The following is a 20,810-nucleotide window of genomic DNA, read 5'->3' as shown; positions in this document are numbered from 1 at the left end:
TACCCTAACATTTTCTTATTTTCATTTATGCACATTACTGAGACAAGTGTTTTCTGGATTCCTAGTAATACTATTTATCTTTTTAATTAATTAAAGAAATGTATCTTTTTACTTCATTTTGCAAAAGCCAGCTAGCTGGGTTTGCCATATAAACACATCTAGTGGAACATTTAAAAATACATTTTTAATATATGTAGAGTTAGAACTACATGGAAAGTAATGACACTAGGAAATCCAATGAACAGAAAGTATTTCTCAAATTTTAAAATTTCTACCCACTTTGTACAGGAGTGTGCACTTTCTTTCTGAGTGGGTTCAAGGTCACTTTTTCCCAGCTCCAGTGATAGTATTGTTTGTCTCCCTTTGTTCCTCCCTCTCCAGCCCAAGTCTTCTTTTTTCATGAAGAATTTCTACAAAAGCAATGGGCAGATCCTCTGCCTCAGAGACACCCCTTAGAGGCTGGCAAGCCCGCATTTATCTGGCTCTTGTAATGGGTTGTTAAAAGCACTTGTTCATCAGATATTTTCTTTTTCTTTTTATTTGTAGATTTAGAAGTATTTTAGCAGGTGTACATTTGCATATAAAAGAGAATAAAAGATAAGAAGTTGAGGCTTTTTCTTTCTCCTCTTCTTAACATCATCTCTCTCCTACCTCCCTGTTCTTAATGTGTTTTCACTCTTTCTCTAGCCAGTTCTAATTTTTAGATACAAAGTGCATATCAAAAAGAAAACAATAGTCTCAGTGATCTTCCGCACGCTGCAGGATGATGGGGCCTGGGCAGCTTATGTAACAGAGTAGGGGAAATAGGTTCACTGGTCGTGTCATTAGTGTGGACTTAGCAGACAGGGTGGATTTTAATCTTCTGGAGCTGGACACTGCATGGGTTGGGGCCCCTGCCTTGTTTAATGTTTTCAACTATAATATTCTCTACTCTTAAGCTAAACTCTGGCACAGATTTGAATAGAGTAAATGCTTGACGGAGATTCAGAACTGAAAGCTGAAGGCTGCATGTGTTTTTTCTGTGTCTGAGAGACTGTTCCAACTGTAAAGAAGTGGATGCTTTAGAAATGTTTGTTTTATGTAATTGTTTTCACATTCAGTAATTTTCTGAGAGTTACCATTACTAAAGAGAAGAAGCATTTCCCTGGAGTTCTGAGACATAAGCTAGAAGGCAAATAATAGCCACCTTGTCCTCAAATTTTTGTACTTGTAGCTGAGAAGACTGAATTCTTTTCCCTTTGGCAATATATGAACTTTTTTCTCTTTCTCATTGATAGAAGGCTAACTTGAACTTCTAGATTTGTGACTTTTGTTCCTTGTTCATTCATTTAATAACTGTGATTGAGTAAGGCAACACAGGGTAGCTTTTATTTTTCTTTTCTTTTTTGAGACAAGGTTGCAGTGTGTAGCCCAGACTGGCCTCAAACATATGATCCTCCTGCCTCAGCATCCTATGTGCTGGGATTACAGGTGTGCACCACTCTAATGCAGCATATAACTGCTTGATTTGTTCCTGTCCCTTTTCCTTCCAGAAATGACTGGGCCTGAGTTGCCATGAAACTTGTGACCGTTGCTTTTCTTTTTTGCAACTTGAAGTTGACATCCTGGCTAAGCCTTCTAGGCTGTTTCAGGAAGCTTTCTGAATTATACTCCGAAGAGTACAAAAAATGTACTCTTGCCACCGAAGAGTGGAAACCCTGGTCTGTTCGATATAGACAGCTACTTAACAATCCCTTGGTGTGGTCCCAGATCACAGCTCCTTCAGTGAGAAAGTTTTTCCATCATCTGGCTTGGATCCTTTGGCTGCAGAGTCCCCTAAGTATTCTTGTGCCACTTTTAATAAACATAAAGATTACTCAGTGACATCTAGTTTTTAGGTTTGCAAATGTGTTCTGTTTAGATACTGTAGTGTCTTACGTATTTTTAAAACAAAGAAAAAAGCTGGAGTCTGGTGAAACCAGGCTCACTTTCCCACCTGGCAGCTTTGGCTGTGGCCAGGGAGCAGCTGTCCTTGTGGACAGAGTGCGCTCCCCAGCTGCACCTGGCCAGAATCCCCTCTGTCTGGGTGTCTGGGTGGCCCCAGAGGTGTCTTTGTTCATAGACCCACCCACATCCATGTAGCCGGTTTGCAGAATCTGTGTCCTTGAACCCATCATCCCTGTGCCAGCCTGTGTAGCCATTAGTCCCACCTGATTTTTTTTTTTTAAATCAAGCCCCATTTATCCTATGCAGTCCAATTCAATTGTCATGATTGTGTGTCTGTGGTGCTGCCTCAGTTACTGACTGTTGATTTCTGCAAGGGACAGCACTTTATCCTCACACCTTTTAAACTTCCCTGTGTCCTTAAAAGCACTGGAAGCAACCTGTGCCAGGGCTGTGGGTGGCACTGTACCTAGCAGTCCATAGTCTCATGTTGCTGGCTCTGACTCCTCAAGTTAGGGAAGCTGTGTCCCCTTTGGAAATTGCTTTATTCTGGGTGGCCTTCAGTGGCTCTGATCGGCAAACTCTGCAGCAGGCCCAAGAAGCCATGCCAGTGAGGGGTGTGGGTGAGAAGGGGCCAAGAGCGAGCTACCTCCCCACCATCCTCCAAGCCTGCCAGTCAGCAGCAGCACAATCAGGTAGCCATGAAGGGGAAGCCAATAACAGGGCCCAGGTTGTGCAGGAGGAAGGGAAGGAGACCAGGACGGGAAGTGTGGGGAACATAGAGTGTTAACACCGTCAGTTCCCTGCACATTGGTGATTTCCTCCTTACTAGACTGAGATCCCCATGATATCAGCCCTATGTCATTTCTGACTGAGCAGATGCCTGATGCCCTGTCTGAAATCACCTTGTGCACCAGCTGAATGTTTCTCCTTCTGAATGTCTGTGTGCTTCTGTTGACCCGTAGCTATTCCATTTCTATTCTTATTTTGTTTCTATCTTTGCTATCTTTTCCTTGACCAAATAAGTTTAATTGAATGCAGAATGACACATAGTTATTAAGGCTTGTATCCTAAAAGCTGAAAAATCATTTGGTTGATTTTTATGGAACAGAAGACATTGTCATGACTAATGATTCTTTACCTTTAGTGTTCACTGTTGTCTCCTCCCCAGGTCACCTTCCAGCATAGGTGGATTGCAGGGTAGTGTCACCACACCGGCAGCCAACAAGCACATTCAGTCCCAGGCGACTGCTCATGTGGTACAGACACACAAACGCACATACACATTACACATGTGGCTCAGATACATGTGGCAAGACACGGACAGGAATATATACATGGTATACACATGGTACAGGCATGCTTACATTTTTTTTTTTTTTTGAGACAGGGTCTCACTATGTAGCTGAGACTGACCTGGAACTCACTAAGTAGCCCAGGCTGGTCTCGAACTCACAGCGATCCTCCTGCCTCAGCCTCCCGAGTGCTGGGATTACAGGCGTGTACCACCACACCCAGCTCTTTGTTAAATTTTTAAAAATACTAGTTCACCAAACTGATTTCCCAGGTAGTGATGTCAAAAAGTGCTGCTTTGGAACTTCCTATCTTCAGTGTTAAGAGTTCCTGATCCCTATGTATTTTATTGATATAGCATTTAATATTCCCAAGTATAGTGCTATTTCAAATATTCACTTTGACTTGATTGGTTCTTAGTAGGGCAAGATGAGTTATACTTTGCTCTTCCACCTAGTGGTGGTTTTAATAAAAAAAAATAAGGGGTTTTTAGTTAGGGTCTTAAACTGAGACAGAAAAAGCAGGAACCCAACCAGTTGCCGATGTCCACAGCAGGAATCCTTTTGGGGCCATATTGAAGATGTGGATGTGGATGCTGTTCTATTTTGTCTTTGTTCAAACAAACTCTCCGTTTTCTGTTGCATCCACATGTCCTTGAGACCTGAAGGAATGGGCAGCTGTGTGTGTGGCTTGGGTCCTTGTGTAGGGTTTTTTTTTTTTTTTTCTGTTTTCCCCACAGCCTCCCCAGCTGGCACCCAGCCAGGCCGGGCTCTGTCCCTTTCAGACATGTTCCTCTTTCCCCTGCAGGTTTCTTTGTAGGCTGTGGGACCCTGATGCTGACCACTCACCAGCCTCTCCAGGACCCTGTCCCCTATGGGAGAGCCTGAGAGTGCAGGGCTATTCCTAGCAGTGACCACCTAGGACATCTCTATTGCTTCCCTTTGCTCCTGGTGCTCCCATGAACCTAGAGGGAAAGGAAGCTGAGCCTTTTGATGCACACACCTCACCCCCACCCTGCCCCAGGAAATGATTGTGATTTTGTGCTTCAGATGAAGTCTTAAAACTCAGCTCTTCTTTGAGTCTTGAAGCCTGGGTTCAACTTAATTGTGTTTTGTTTGTTTGCAAAATTTCTGAAAAAGTGACAGTTCAAAAAATAATTTGCATGCATTTGAAAAGTTCATAGGAAGAATTTATGAAACCTCTCTGGGCAACAGGAAATTCAATATTCTGTACTTTCTTTAATCTGTAGAAACAAAAGCATACCAGTTGCTGAAGAAGTCCACCCTTCAGGAACAAACAATACAGATAGAAGACAGACTCCAAGGGGCGCATGCCTCTGCAGCACAGTTTGCATGTAAGTAAGGGCAGATTCAGTGTGTTAAGCCTGTGTGGCCTGGGGCCACACACTTTCTGAAGGCTTGTAGAGTTTGCTTTGTAAAAAGCTGTCATTGGGCTGGAATGAGTGAGCACTCCCCTTCCCTGACTCCCAGCTTCTTAGTCGTCAAGTCAGAAGTTGCACCAGCCTGCCCTCCCTCGAGTGTTGGGATCGTTGTACTGCTTTTCATGGGAAGACTGTGGATCCCGGCAAAGCTAAATTTTAAACTTAAATGTAGCTCCTTTAATCTAGGGTATGTTTGAATTATTTTTTTGTTTACTTATACTTTCTTATTGTACATTTATTACTTGCAGTGGTTTTCCTTTTATTGTAGTATACCTTCTTTTTAAGTATTAGTAACCTTGTAACCCCTTTGTAAAAGTACATGGGCTAATACAGAAGGAAATATATATTAATGGCTTAATTCTTATAAAGCCACAGTGTGACTTATGTGAACTACAATTTTCCCATTATAAGTAGCAAGCGCTTTCTTAATATCGTATAATTCCTGGTTCACATGTGGATGTTTTCTTCAGATAGATACTTTTGAGGGTTAAACTTAGGGTGCATCAGAATTACCCATCTCTGGAGAGAGAATTCCTGGGTAACTTAGTGTTAGGGTTGCCAAAAAGTCCAGTTTCCCTGGCTGTTCTGAAGTTCACTGAGTGCTGCAGGCCAAAGGCCCAGTGCAGGGAGGCCGCTTGCTCAGCATCATGCAACTGTGAGCAGACATGTGTCGTGGGATGTCAACTCCACGAGAGATTTTGCTAAGTGCGTTTGGTACCTAACTGGATGTGTACTAAGGATGAGTAACTCTGATAAGTTGTAGCCCCTTGGATGTGTAGTAATAATTATGGCACTATTAAGCATACTGATAATTAACACCTTATTAATTATTCACAGGTGAAATGACACTATAAATTATATAGTCAAGCACCCCTAGATTTAATGCCCTCAGTCCATACTCAGAATTACCCTCTTTGCCTTTCAAGGTATTTGAGTACTTTCCTGAGTTAAAATGATGCAAAAGCTCCTGATAGTGTGGCTGTCCCCATAGTTAGTGCCTCTGGTGTCTGCTTTGCCTGTAGTCAGCACCAAGTTTCCACTGCACTGTGCCTTTCCCCCAGGGATATGTATGAGCTACGGAGAGAAGCAGAGGCCAGCTAGGAGAGTGAGGGGGGTGTGTTCAGAATTTGGGATCCCTCTCTCAAACACAATGAAGAGGCAGGGCACGCCTCAGTCAGGCGTGTAGGCCTTGGTCTCTGTACCTGTCACTAAGGTAAGCCACTCAGGCCATGAGCCTTTGTTTTCAGATCCCAAAGCCCTTGCTAGGTTTGAGGAGACTCCTTAGGCTAACTGGACACACTAGTGAGGGAGTGGCTCTGCTGCTGAGGTTACACTGCAGGGCAGAAACTCAGCAACCCTTTTGCAGGGATACCATGCTCTCTGCCTGGGCTCTTGGTGACTGCCAGTTAACCAGGTATGTAGCAGAAACCGCAAGGCCCAGGGCACCCAAGAGCCAGAGATTAGGGGACCTTGCAGGCTGGGAACAGTGGGACAGCCTGTTCCCCCAAACTGAAGAAGACAGGGATCTTGCCTCCTCTTCCTCAGCCCTTCTGCTGGTCTTCAGTGGCCTGCATGGTTTTCAGTGGAGAAACGTCAGTGGGATGGAGAATACGTGACTTGGCAGAGAAGCTTGAAAGTGGCTGGGGTGGGTGCTATGATCGGGGGTGGGGGGCAGTTTTTCCTGAGAGCTGATTCCCAGCACCGGTGGCTGTGTGAGCCATTGCTTCCGGCGTGCTATAGCAGTGTGCCTTGTTCAGTACCATGTGCCATCAGAGAGGCTGATGTGCATTCTGCTCAGTATAGAGCCCTTCAGCATTATTGCATTTTTTAAGCATCACAAGGGAAACCCCTGTTCCCTTCTATTCCTTACACTGCTCCTCACCTCAGCAGCATCCTTGCCATCTTCCTGTGGTGGCGTTGGTTTCCCCAACGTTCCTGGAGGCCTCTCTGTTCATGTGTCTCACTGCACTGGCTACTAACACTCTCCCTCCTCCTTTGTGCCATCACAGGTCTGAATATAGGCAGCAGTGTGCTCCAGACAAAGGCAACTCACAAAGTCGCTTCAGAAGCTAGTTTCTCATCCTGCAAAGGAAGTCCTTTGTCAAGGTAAATTGTGAGAGCCCTTCTGAATAGCAGCACAAGATGAGAAGTGTTATTCCACAATGAATTCAACTCTGGCTGCATATTATTTTGTTGTGTGACTTGATGGAGGGTTATGGTTTGTGTTTTGTTGTTTATCTAAAATCACAGTCAAAACTTTAGTCTATCTTTGAAAATATTTGCCCCACAGCCAAGTATTGTTTTGCAGCTGTTGTTTCCTTGCTTTAAGACTCAATTGACACCTCAGTGAACCACAAATTAGCGCCTACAGCTGCTTGCAGTAGGGCTGCTTAGAGACCACACAATGGGGGCTGTCAGGAAAAGGGCAGAGAGAAAAAACATCAGGCCTGGAAAGAAAAATGTGGCCAATTTCTCTTTTCCGAGCTCCTGATAAACTAGCAATATTAGTTTTTATATTCTTTTTTACCACGTATTTTGGCTGCATTACTCTTTCCATCTCTAACACTTTCTTGCTTTTCTTTTTAAAGAACAGAATTTATTTTTTTACACTTGTTAAACTACTATTTCTTGTAAGATTTTTTGAGCAATGATAAGTGAATTACGTGCCGAATTGCTGTCAATGTAAAATACTGATCACACAGTGGGACATAAGCAGTCATCTGAAGGAATGCCTACCCTTTTACTTTAGGCTGAGTATCATTTAAAACAGCACAGCAAGTTTCCTTTTGTAATAACACTGTTTAAAGAGTCCTTTTGATGATTGTGTTATATTTGAATTTACTACTTGACCCTGATGAAATTTTAAAACAAGAACTTTACATTTCTAATATTGCATCTACTGTACCATTACCTAAAATGATCTGATCCACAAATACCATATTGAAATGAAAATGTAGAAAATCCTACTTTTATTTATATTTTGTAAAAATATTACAACATTTTAGGACCTTGAATATATTAAAATAAGGTTGGTTTTCTAAAATTCCTACATTTAGTAATTTGACAAGTATCCAAAACGATCATTTAATTATGAGAAATTGTTATCTTTTTTTTTTTTATACCAGGAATTGAACTTAAGCCCTTGTACTTTTGAGGCAGGAGGCAAAACCACTGAGCTAAATCCCCCCAGCCCAGAAATTGTTATCTTTAATGCTTGTGTTTTCATCCATATTGTGGAAGTGTGAGATAACTGGTAAGGAAGAGTGTTACAGTTTTATATTGTTATGATGATATTATATATTTGAGCCCTAGGTCTTTTATAAGAAGTTTTAAAGAACAGTAAATTCTGTAGTTTTTAGGATTTAAAGTTACCATTTGGCTTAATAGTATAGCCATTTAGTTTTTAATGGTTAGAAGTGTTTGTTTCAGTTATATTTCAGAGGAATTAAGAAAACAAATTCTTCTTAAATGTTTCTAGATAAACATTCATTGGGCAGTTTTTAAGTACGTTCAAAAACAGGTGGATTTTGTAAAACATTTTCCCAACCTGATAATTTCACATCTTTTCTGTATTTACCAAACTAAAATGGAACGTGTTTCTCCTCCAAATGAAGGCAGAGGTCTTCAGTTATTATTATTGTTTCTTTATGAAATTAATTTCCTAACAAGTGACAAAGAATCTCATCATCCCTTTTGAAAAGAAGAAAAACACACAAAGGTCTTCAAGGAACATTGGTTCTGGACACTTGCTGACAACCCAGTGATGCAAGGTCCGGGAATCGAGTGGGTGGGTCTGTCAAGCTGTTTGTGCCATGGGTCTTGGGCTGGGTTTGATATTGTGAGTTCCGCACCCTGGCTTTTGAGAGGCCCATTTTGTTTTGCTGTTTACGCCTGGAGTCATCGTTGAGTTTTTTTCGAGGCTTACATTTAAGGATCTCACTTACTGCACTCACTCCTGTGCTTTATTGCTTTTACAAGTGGTCTCAAAACCCAGTACTTGAGAATAAACATAACAGTGCGGCACTGCTGTAGCACTTTTAAAAATTCTTCTTTGCTCTATTTTGTCAGTGAGCTGATGAGCAACCTCAAAAAAAAAAAAAAAAAAAAAAAAAAAAAACCCTGCTGGACCTTAAAAAAAAAAAAAATGGCTTCCTCTGATGTCCTAGAGACAATAATTATGATGTGCTAGTTAAGCCCAAACTACAGCTGAGGGATTTTACTTTAAAGCAGCGGCTTGGGCGCAAAAATGCATTTATAGCTCTTTGTCTGCACCTCATTATGTGTGGGCCTGATTCATTAAGTAATTGGTTTGCAGTTGTTTACATGAGTATTAAGGCCTTCTTTTCAGCCGCCTTTGAGAGATACATTGTGCAAATGTTGCCTGTGATGAATTCGGAATGAGGGCCAGAGGGCCCGTCCTATTGGCTAAACAGTGCACTCTGTTGAAAAGCCAGAGAAAGGGATTGGGTGCTGCTTTGCATAGCAATGACTTTCTTAATAAGCGTTACAGATTAATACACACAGCTATAAAAGATGCAAAGAGATACTCTTAGCACATTTATCCATGCTCATTTCATTGTGATGCTGGGCTGTGGGTGCTTTCGTGTTCCGTTTTCAGAGCAGAGACTTCAGAGCATGAGCCGTAATAGAATCCGATGTTTATTGTATTATAAATCACGGGCAAGTAGGCAGATCGGCAACAGTTTATTATTAAAGATTCTTTCAGTGTAAATCTTTTTCTACCATTGTATTTGCTTCAGCAAAATCATTTTGTGGTTGAGTGGGGATGAAAGGCATAATGTTCGAAGGAGTGAGCCCTAATAGGAAGCCGCTCTCTGAGTAAAGACCACTTGTTCCCTTTTGTTCGGGGGTGCATGCCAGAGCTTCCTCTCCTCTGCAGACATTGTCTCCCTTTACCTTCCCCAGGAAGCAGTGTCCCCTCTGCCGATCTGGTTATTCAATGGGGAGCGTTATCTTAACAGCCTACTATGTAACTAACTTCAGCTTGCTGATTCCTGCCTTGTAACGTCAGCTTACTAGTTGCATCGAGGTGGTGCTTTTGCTAAAAGGAAAGGGTGTGTGCCTGCCACATAATTGCTGGTGGGAAGGTAACAAATCACCCAGGCACCCACCCCAGGGTCGCTGTGGGTGGCATTCCCTGCCAGTCCTGCAGCCATGGGAGCGGCCAGCGGAGGGCGCCAGCATGCGGCTGATGCTCAGGTCGGGGCCTGGCATAGGCTCTTCTTGCGCTGTCACTGTGCCGATTTCCCTTGGAGATAATATCCCTATCACGAAGACTCCGTTGTCCAAGGAAATAATGACGAGTTTTGCTTGGAAATCCTTTAGGTTATCTTATAAAATACTCATCCTTGTCTCTGGTTTAGCAAACATATTCTTCTTCTTCAATCCCACTGAATTAGCAGCTTCCCAAGTGTTCCTCAATACCCTGTCATAAACCCGAATATGCTGCCTTTATTTTCTGCACAGAGGACTTCTACGTAAGAAAAATCGCTGGTTCACAAGTTGACCCCTAATAGTTAAAAACGGCATCTGCTGTAGGACCTATGAGTAACCATCAGGGGGCGCTCAGACTTTGTCAAATTAACACCACCACAGACAGCCCCATGGGCCTCTAAAACTTCAAATTAGCCTTTACAAAGATTTGGTTTTTGTTTGTTTGTTTGTTTTTCTTTACAAAGATTTGTTGGTGTGGCTACTGGAATTTTTTCCTTTCTCTTGTTCTGAATTTTTTTTTTTTTTTGCCTCTTTTTCAAAAAGATCTACTTTGAGGAAAATTCCAACTGCAGATAGTACTTGAGAAATGTTAATACTGATTTTATCTAGCAGTCAAAATCACTGAAAGTATTTGACTCCAGAACCTGAAGACCACACCTTGGTGTAAGGTCATTATTATCAGTCTATTATAGGCCTGGAACCAAAAAGTCAGGACACTTTAAGGAAAGTGTTGTGTCCCCCGTTCTGAGCCCAGAGAGGTAGGGACTTCTTAGGGCCACACAGTGAGCAGAGTTGAGTACTGGAAGCCAAGACAGGCCCAGTGCTCATCAGTCCCAGCATCTGAAAGCAGCTCACACAGCAGGTCACACAGTGGGCATGGCCTGTTTGCTCTGACCCAGGCCTTTCCCTGCCTCAGGGTTCACATCTTCTCTCGAGGCAGGAGGAGACCCTGTGAGAGTCTGGGCAGTGGAAAAGTATCTTGGTCTAGTTCTGCTCTGCTGCCAGCTGGCTGTGTCTGGGCCGCAACCCTCAGCCATGTGGGCTGTGTTCCCCATTCAGTGACTGCTCAGGATTCTAATGCTGTCACTAACCATCAATGCTCACTTCTAATGTAATGTGGATTTCTTAGCCTTAAGTTTCCTGGGTCTCATTTTGTGTCTATTTCCTGGTTCTACAAAACAAACTTAAGTAATTGCAGTAATCCTTACCATCTAGTTTTGTGTTTCTGTTGACCATGTGGACTGGTTCTAGTTACTCAGCTCTTTGCCCAGATGACATGAACAGTGACAAACTCTCTGCAGTTCCATTAGTAAACCCAGTCACTCTGACACCAGTGCAGTGTCCTGGCTGACCTTGGCTTCCTGAGTATTCCAGAGAAAGTGGCTGTGAGCAGAATCAGCCTAACCTGGCATCTCAGTCCCAGGAGATCTCATAAGCAGTTACCAAAATGCAGCAGCAGATAGGATGGCTTGATGGAGAGACAGAGGGGAGCCTGAAAAAGCCAGTATGGAGAGGTGTTCACTGTAGAGTACCCCAGAATGGCACATGGTACTCATGGTGCAGCTGGGGTGAAAATCACTCTGTCCACTGCGAAATACCCCAGGTAATTGTCCACTCTAATGAAACAGTGAAAGCAGTGGTTATGTTTTAATGTACTCCATTGTATGTGGTATCTTATCTGAAAATGCTCTGTTTTCAGTCAAGACCTGAGTCTTAATTGTAAACTTAGGGAAAGGATGCCACACTCTCCACCCTGAGTTCCACAGAGGGGCCTGGCAGGCCCTAGCTCTGCTGCAAGCCTAGTGACAGCCCTAGGAAAGGCAAAGCTTGGGTCTGTATGACCCTTGAGCTAAGAGCAATTTCCACACACTTAGGTGGTAGGAGAAATAATCCAAAGAAGAAGAATGTTTCATGGCACCTGAGAGCACATGAGATTCCGATTTCATTGTCTGTAAATAGAGTTGCATCAGAATACAGGTTCTTCAGTTTATATTCTGCCCTTGCTAATTTCTTGCCACAGCCAGAGCAAGCAGAGCTGTTGTGACAGCCACATCACCAGTGCCCTCTCGCATTTCAGCAGTCAGTGTACCCAGCCTCTGCTCCTGTTGTGCCCTCTGCCCTACAGGATAGAAGTGTCACTTTCACACTGGTGACCAGGCAGGCAGGGTGGCCTGCACATGGTGGGGTGGTGCCCAGGCCCAAGGCTGGAGCCTTGCTCCTCTGCATCTGGGGCCTTCAGACCGGAATGTGTTCTTGTTTTTCTTTCACCAGTTATAGAGCTAAACAAGCTGGCTCTGTGCAGCACTCCAGAGAAGCTTCTCTCTCCATCCCTGCCTGCCTGGCCTGTGCTGTACATGTCAGTGCTGAGAACCAGATGGAATAAATGTCCACCTCAAGGGCAGTGCCACAGCAACTGTTGAAAATGGCTCCTGATGGGAAATTAGTTGCCCCTCAGGCATGGGCAGTGGGAGACCCCAACGCATCCTCCACCTTTCTCAGTGAGGACCTATGTGCACATAGTTCTGAGAAAACTGATGAAACAGACAGGAGCCAGTGCACAACGAATTCACATTTCACCAGGATGCTGACGAGCTCCTCGTGGCTTACATAGTCATAAAGCTACACTGTAACTATCGGACGGCCAGCAAAGCAGGTTCACGTGGCCTTGTACGGACATGGCATGCCTGGCTGCCTTGTGCAGAGCTGAGGGTACCTGACTGCTTGCTGCTTGCTTGCTCCCACAAAGCCAAATGATTTCGAATACTCACTGGCAGGGCAATTTCCACAGCTGTGTTTCATGCAAGGGTTTTTCTTTTCAGGGTGGGGAGGGAGGCTTTTCTGGGTTTTCTTTTCTTTTGCCAGAAGGGAAGCCAAAGAAATTTGAACCAGGGCCGGGGATTTGGCTTTGTGGTTCTGCTGCCTGCCTTGCAAGCGCAAGAGCCCGAGTTTGATCCCCAGTAAAAAACAAAACAAACAAAAAAACCTTGTTAAGAAACTTGAAGCATCTGATTCCAAAGTCCATAATCCTAAGAAATATGCACACCACACCTCTCTCTGTTAACCATGGGCCTAAGTGATGCAGTGCCTGTGCTGGGTGAGGTTCTTTAACCCCAGCCTTTAGCACCTCCTGAGCACTAAGCACTGGCTCCCCAGGAGTGGCAGCAGGTATGGTGTGTGTGCTGTGGAGAAAATGGGTGGCTCATCAGTGAAGAACACAAGCAGATGTTAAGCAGCAGCTTGGATGGCTATGGGGCAAGGACAAGGAAAGTCCCATGTTCAGGCTCAGTCTTGGAGGCCCTATGCCTCCTTTTGGTCTTTGTGCCCAAAGCAGTGGGAAGGCATTGAGAGCCTTACACAAAGAAGTGATCAGATTCGTGCTTCAAAAACCTCACTCTTGCTGAAGGGGAAAATGGTTGACAGAGGGACAGGATGGGTGTGGTGCCACCAGTTAGAGGAGGCTACGGCTGAGATCCTGGCTGATCTGCCAGTGCTGTGGCAGCTCATGGGAACATGGTGAAGGCTTTGGGGAGTGTGAGGAGCTCAGCCTGGTGGGACCCAGGCCTGTGTAGGTGGCAGCAGAGGAGCAGGAAGAGGCAGGGCTGGGTACCCTGGGCTCTGAGATTTGAGGAACAGCCTGGCCCTGACCTGGGGAGAAGACCACAGCAAGGATGATGAATCTGTTTGCAGATGGGAATACTGACTTCAGGTGCATGGAGGGGAGGCCAAGGGCAGCTGCTGGAGGGACACTGGCTGTGTGTCTGGGGCCTGCCTGCCTGTGTCCTCTTCTGTATTAAGGCTCCCACTGCACATACTGCTACACCCTGTCCCTCAGTGCTGACTGCGATGTCCTCTCCATCTCTAAAATCTGAGGTCAAAGGCATCTTCCCTCCCTAAGGATCCCGCAGCCCACCCCTATCACCCACCACCAAGTGCTCCATTTGCCCAGGCCGTGACAGGCTTGGCCTCCCACCCTGGTTCACATTTTCCCTGGACCACAGGTTCACCCCTTTTCATGCCAGCAATGGTTTTAGAATCTACCTCCCCTCTCCACTCCTAGCCCAGTGTCTTCTGGTGATGGGAAGTGGGTGGAGAGTAACAGTCCTGTTGGCTTTGTTATATGCGGTGTGTGTGTGCATCATACTCAGTTTAAGATGACTCCTTCAGGCTCACTCTGGGCATGACTACCATCACAGCATCTAGCCTGTGACCAGCTGCCAGGTGTCACAGGGGCTTCTGTTCTTCACAGAGGACAGCTACAGGCCTCCTTGGTCATGTCACCTGACAGGCAGTGGACGTCAGCGTACTGATCTAGGAAATGATTCCTAAAGCTTGTTCATAAAGGAAAAAGTAAATGATGGCAGTTTTGACAAAAGGTGGGTCTGTAAGCTGTAGGTCAATCAGGTTGGCCAAGAGTCCTTGCATCTGGAGGAGCTGTGCTGGTACCATTGGGTATGCACATTTCCTAACATTCCCTTTGACCTCAACCCTCATCCATGTGGACCTGAGAATTGAAGTATAATAAAAAACATAAATACTATTCCCAGAGGCGATGTTTAAGTTCATAGAATTGCAAAGCACCCATGGCAGAGCCAGCCTTCTTTGTCTGCTGACCTTGGCAGATGAGCTACAGGCACTGGCACCCAGCACTAGTGTCGTCTGCATCCCACACCCTGAACCCGGAGCACAGGCATCTGTCAGGCTGCAACATGTCCGTTGCCCTCTCCTTTGTAAAAATGCTGGCATTGCTGTCAGGGCCTCACCTGGGATGAGGATTTGAATTTTCTCACCCAAATCAGGGACAGCACAGAAACACATCCGCCTTGTGCCAGCATCTTGTATTCCTTGCTCCAGGTGGCCACAGCAAGTCTTGACGTCGTTGTTATGCTTTTAAAATCTGTGGAATAAAGAGAGAGTTCCTGGCCTTCCTGTGAATAACAGTGCTTCTTCCCTAATGTGTTCTTGTAAAACTATTTGTCATTTTTTCAAGCTATTATTTTTTCTTTTACAGGCATGAAGACAAAAAGAAATTAATGACCCATTTAAAGTTGAATGGTAAGAGAAATAACTATACACTAATGTTCTTTTTGCATTTGAATCAAAATTTTCTTTTTGCCAAATAATAGTCTTTGCATCCTCACATGAGGACTGTGGAGTGTCTTTGATCCAGCGCAGCCACCCTGCTGGTCATGGGACAGGATGTGAGGGCTTCTCAAAGGATGGGATTTCAGTGACGGGCCATACAGGTGGCATAGACTGCAGTGCAGAGCAGTTTCATGGCCAGCTGTGGATCTGTAAGGCTTCTAGGCCTCCACATCAAGCTGATGAACAGCTCTGGCTTGATCTTTCCCTTGCCCTCTGCTCTGGGAGAGAACAGAAGGAGGTCAAAGTGGAGGAGCAGCCTGAGGTAATTTTTGTCTGTCCCTCTGTCCTGTAGCAGGGCTAGACACAGAAAGGAAAGTGAAGTATCGCACCGTGCACAGAACACAGCGAGTGTGTGGGCTTGCATCCTTCATGTGTCTGTCTGGTCAGGTGCCTTGCATGGATTCCCTGTTCAAACTCTTGCAGGCCAAGGCTCTGTTACCAGTCCTGCTGTACTGTTCTGGTAACTCAGAGAGTACAGAAAATATTACACAGATGTCTGCTTTTCTCTTTCAGCCTTCTGGGGAGAGTCTGACGACAGTAACTCAGAAATTGAAGCTGCCTTACGTCCTAGAAACCATGACACATCCTGTGATGATTTTGATGATTTTTATAACTAACAAGCTGTAATATCTGCTGGAATTAAAGCCTTTAAACAAACCAAAGCCCTATGTTTGCATATGAAATAGTGCAGAAACTTTGAGAAACAGTCCTCAAAAGGTTAAACATAGAATTACCCCCAACCTAGAAACTCCAAAAAATATTATTTGCTAACTAAAAAGTGGAAATAAATATCTATCACATGGTAAATGGATAAGCAAAATGTAGTATAGCCATACAAAATAATATCATTCTCAATAAAAAAGAATGGGATATCGATCAGTATGTGCTACAATATGGATAAACCTGGAAACCATTAAGCGAAAGAATTCAGTCATGAAAGACTATATAACTTATTCATTTGCATGACAAGGCCAGGATAGAGAAAACCATGGAGACAGAAAATGGATCAGTGGCTGTCTAGGCCTGGGATTAGAAGGAGAGAGGACTGACTACTGATGGATATGGCAGGTTTTGTTCTATAATTGATAGTGGTGGCAACTGTATAACTCCGTAAATATACCAAAAACAATGATTGTGTGCTTTAAAGAGATGAGTTGTATGTTACCATATGAATTATATATCAGTACTTTTTAATAAAAGGAAATTGGTGAATATATTTTGGGGTCTAGTGACTTAACACCTGTGGACAACTCTTGGTCTTTTGTTTTGCATTGTTTATGTTGTTCTGGCTTACTTGTTTGCTATAATAAGAAAATGTTTTATTCTTTGGTTTTTTAAACTCTTAACTTTGTATTCCAGCATTGTTTTTTCAATTAGTTCTTACTTATCCACCATATTTTTAAAAACCAGGACTTAACTGTAATAGTCATTGCCATTATTTGAATGTATCTTATACACATTGTGCCAGGCCAGTGGGTGATCCATATAAATAAATACTAAATTTCTATCTCAACTTGAGAAATCTTAGCGAGGGCCGGGGATTTAGTTCAGTGGCACCATGCCTGCCTTAAAAGTGCAAGGTCCTGAGTTTGATCCTGGGTACCAAAGGTGGAGGTGGGCCGGGGAGAGAGATATCCTAGCTAGAGTAAAGAATTGAATATGAAAAGAAAAACTTTAAAACTTTTTTAAAAAAGATAATTATTTGTCTGACTCTGGAGCAAGGAATAATTTTGTAACCAAGACAGAAAGACAGTCATAAAGGAAAAATGTCAATAAATGTAACTGCATGAGCATTTAAAACTCTTGTGTGATAAAATTACAATGTGAAAAGATAAGTCATCAGCTAAAAGGTGACATACTGTATATTATCCCATATCTGCATCTAAGCCAAAGAACCACATATCAATAAGAAATATAAACACAGTGGAAAAACAAAGGAGAGGAATGAGCAATTCATAGAAAAAGAAACCCAGATAGTTGTAGACATAAAGAGATACAGAAGCAAACTCTAAAAGAAATACACAATAAAGTACCATTTCATACCCAATGGACTAGCACTAATCAGGAGACGGATCACTTAATGATGGGAAGGACTTCAGGAAGTCTGGGACTTTCATACACTGTGAGGTGCACCTTTATAACATCAAGTTACAAGTGGGTACACCCATGATTCCATGATTCCACCTAAAAATGAACTCTAGAGCCATACTGTCTCATGCAGCTGTCATCAGCCTATCATCTCTGAAATGTGGCTAGTGCAAATTGAGAAATACACAATAGATTTGAAGACTTGTATGAAAGAAATAACCAAAGTATTTCACTACTAAACATACATTGAAATGGATATATTGGATATGTTGCATTAAAATATATTAATAAAGAAGATGTGGTTTTTCTATAAAATGGAATATTACTCAGCCATAAAGAATGAGAAATTAGATTCATTCATAGGAAAATGGATACATACTGAGGATATACTCCTAAGTGAAATAATTAAGTCACATGTGTAAATACCGAATAGTTTCTCTAGTGTGAACAAACTATAATAGTACATAAGATCCTAATGAGATAACTGACAACGTGAATTAGGAAGAAAGGGGGTAAAGGTGTAGGGAAAGTGAGAAGGGTAGGGGAAAGGTAATAAGGGAAAGAAAAAAATAGGGGAAAATGAAAAAATGGAAATAAAATGTTTGTAAATGGGGAGGAGAAGCGGGGGTGAAGGGAGGGCAGGGACAAGGGGAAAAAATGAGAACCAAGACCTGTCATGTAAAGATACAAGATCCTAATAATGAATGTAACGGTACTGTATAACTAAAATGTACCAATAAACTCAATGAGGAAAAAAAGTATCTCATTAAAATTAATTTTGCTAGGTTTTTCCCCTAACATTTTCTTTTTATATTTTCTAAAGTAGTTACTAGATGTGCTATTATGGTTTAGAACTAGAATGTTCCCCCAGAACTCTCACTTACTCAGTGACTGGACCATGGAGGGACTACACTCATCAGTGGATTCATCCACTAATGAATTTAGCACTTGAGTGTGCTATTAGGAGTTAGGTCTTTGTCAGAGGCAGTTTTCTGGGTGCATGACCTGGAAGGGCATATATCTTCCCTGACCTCCCCCTTATCACTCTGCTTCCTGGCCACCATGATGTGAACAGCTTTCTTCTATGGCCTCTCTACTATATTGTTCTACCTTAGAGCCAGCTGACAGTGGACTGTAACTATAAACCAAAATAAACCTTTCCTTCTTTAATTTATATGTATCAGGTATTCTGTCCCAATGATGGGAAAGTGACTAAGAGATTTTGGTATTAGAGAAATAGAGCCATTGCCATGATTATAGCTGACTATATGGTTTAGAAGCCTTTGGAACTGGTTCTTGAGAGGAGTCTGGAAAGTTTTGGAGATGTCAATGAGAGAAGACCTAGAATGCTGTAAACCATGCTTGATGGGAAATTCCACTTGCAACTGAAGATCAGAATTCTGAAAGAAATGCAGCTGGTAAAGGGAAGGCTCAGGAGTTTTCATTTGGGAACAATGACTCTACTGACGGTTGGATTCAAAACCATGTGCATTATGCTGTGGCAGAAAAATTGCCTACGTTTTGTCTATGGCAGATTGAAATTAAGGGTGGTGGAGTAATCTTGTGGAAGAAATTTCAAGGCAGCTCAATATTTAGGCTGTAGCACGGGTACTACTTTCTACCTTTATAGTAAAAAGCAGGGACAAATGGCAGTTAAAATCATATAGTTTCATCAGAAAAGAAGTACCTGCAAAGTTAGGACAAAGGGGAATATAATTACTAAAAAGATTCGCATTAAAAGTAAGTCAAGTATTTTGCATCAAGACAATAGAAAAGATGCCTTCAGTGTGTCTCAGAAATTAGTAAGACCTCATTCTTCACTGGCTCAAGATAAAGTCCTTTGAAAGAGTTTGCTTTTAAGAAGAAAGCCCCACACATCCTTCTCAAGAAGAGCCACCTAGAAAACTGTTTCCCCAGAATTCATTCCACAGTGTTCCCCTATCCGACATTCACTCAGAGGCCCCTGTAGCCATGATCCAAGGGGACCTGATTACTGCTTGAGTGTACTGGGTTTTCAGGCATGCAGAATCCAAGAGTTGTGGGGTCATGGAGGCTTCCACTCAGAGTGCAGAAGGCCTTGGAGGCAAGGAAGTGTGCCCCTTTAAGAAGACGTAAGAGTAAAGCCAAAAGTGCAGTGGAGACCCCAGGAAGTTTGAGAAGCCAGACACATACATCTGAGGAAAGCCACAGGCCATGAGTGGAGCCACGCCAAGACAGAGGCCATGAAAAATCTGTGGTCTTTTGTCCAAAGAGCTCCCTTGCCAAAGCATGACACTACGCAATGGCTACCAGCTCCAGAAACATGTCTTTTGCCACATTAAGGATGCCACAGTAATCTGAAAGCTGCCACAATCAGGAAACCACCACAATTAAAAAAAAAAATCCCCATGACAGCTGCCAGTTCCTAATTTGTGCTCCCCTTCTACCATCCAACCAGCAGAATGGATGTCCTGTGGTGTGCCTCGACCCCCTGGGTTCTCCACTGACCCTCAACAAACAAGCTCCCATCCCAAGAAGCAACAGCAGAGCCTTGCCTCCTTCCCACTCTTCAAATCTCATGCTTGGCAGGACTGATCTAAATCACAACAGAAACACTAGCTGCAAGGGACTCTAGGAAATGTAGCTTTGGGCTTTCCAGGTTCTGTAAAATAGCAAGACATACCAGAAAGGGCTGAAATGGATGTTAAATACTCTTACGTCATATCTATGTACATCTCCACCACTACTGGTCTAAGAATATAATTGAAAGGTTCTCAACAGAGAAACCAAATCCAGAGATGAATTCTGTGACCCACTAAAGTCAATTTAACTGAGTCCTGTCTCTAGAAAGTCATCCTTGTAACCCACACATACACACTTTGTCCAGGCATAAAACCTAATGAGGCAAGTCTTGGTGGAAGACCATACATAGATAATCCCCATAAAATTTCCTGCATTTGTTGCCACTGAGACTTGGCTGTCCTTGAACTTTTCATATCAATGAACTGTTTTTCTAATTCTTTTTAAGTGATCAAACATTCCTCTCCCCTCCCTGGCTCTCCTGGTTATCTGTGGTTTGATATACTCAATGATCACTTGTTACTGACAGATGAGATTTATTTAGGCCCCAACTCTGTGACAGCCTTTGAGCTTCTTACTCCACCCTCTCAATAACACAAAAATTAGGAAACCAAACATCCAGGGCTGGGGATTCATGCAGTGGTTCCACCACCTGCCTTGCAAGTTCAGGGGCCCGAGTTCGATCCCTGGCACCCCCTCACCCAAAAAAAGAAAAGAAAAATCCTAAGAAAACCAAACATCTTAAATACAGCTTTCATCTAATTCTCAAGCTTTCATCCACTTTCAGTATTCCTGTCACTAATGGCAGTGACCTGAGCACAGTGCTTGGGTGAAAATCAGATTTTGATGGATCAAACTGGCAAAAACACATTAACAATGATCACAATAATTCTAGCCCAAAATCCAAGCAGATAAGGGTGAGGTTGCTCACGGACTTACCCTGAGTGACAGAAACTGAACTTGTCTAATAGAAAGACTCATTAGCAGTCAACTGCCAAGACTTCAAGTCTAACTGTTTTCAGTAGTGGCTATAGATATTTATTTCAAAATCCTCTGGACATCTGATTCCTAAGATAGTTAGTTACCTTTAAGTCTTTTTGAACGACATATTGTCATTTGCTTCCCTCTG

General features: G+C 43.1%; 1 protein-coding gene across 5 annotated transcripts in view; it reads left to right on the top strand.

Annotated features, from left to right (window-relative positions):
* Positions 1–17,433, top strand: part of Kiz (kizuna centrosomal protein) — a 95,681-nt gene extending 78,248 nt beyond the window's left edge. For 3 of the 5 annotated variants that reach the window (XM_010634204.3, XM_010634202.3, XM_033761155.1), the window contains 4 exons: positions 4,466–4,570; positions 6,667–6,763; positions 14,901–14,944; positions 15,548–17,432. In XM_010634204.3, coding sequence (XP_010632506.1) covers positions 4,466–4,570; positions 6,667–6,763; positions 14,901–14,944; positions 15,548–15,651 — 350 coding nt within the window. In that variant the 3' untranslated portion in view covers positions 15,652–17,432. Of the gene's footprint in view, positions 1–4,465; positions 4,571–6,666; positions 6,764–14,900; positions 14,945–15,547 lie in introns of all 5 variants that reach the window. The other 2 variants (XM_010634201.3, XM_033761156.1) reach the window with 2 other exon arrangements.
* The last annotated feature ends 3,377 nt before the right edge of the window (positions 17,434–20,810 follow it).

This window comes from Fukomys damarensis, unplaced genomic scaffold, assembly GCF_012274545.1.
Source record: "Fukomys damarensis isolate Sample0158 unplaced genomic scaffold, DMR_v1.0_HiC HiC_scaffold_7, whole genome shotgun sequence".
Taxonomy (NCBI): Eukaryota; Metazoa; Chordata; class Mammalia; order Rodentia; family Bathyergidae; genus Fukomys; species Fukomys damarensis.
This window is presented reverse-complemented; position numbering and strand designations above follow the sequence as displayed.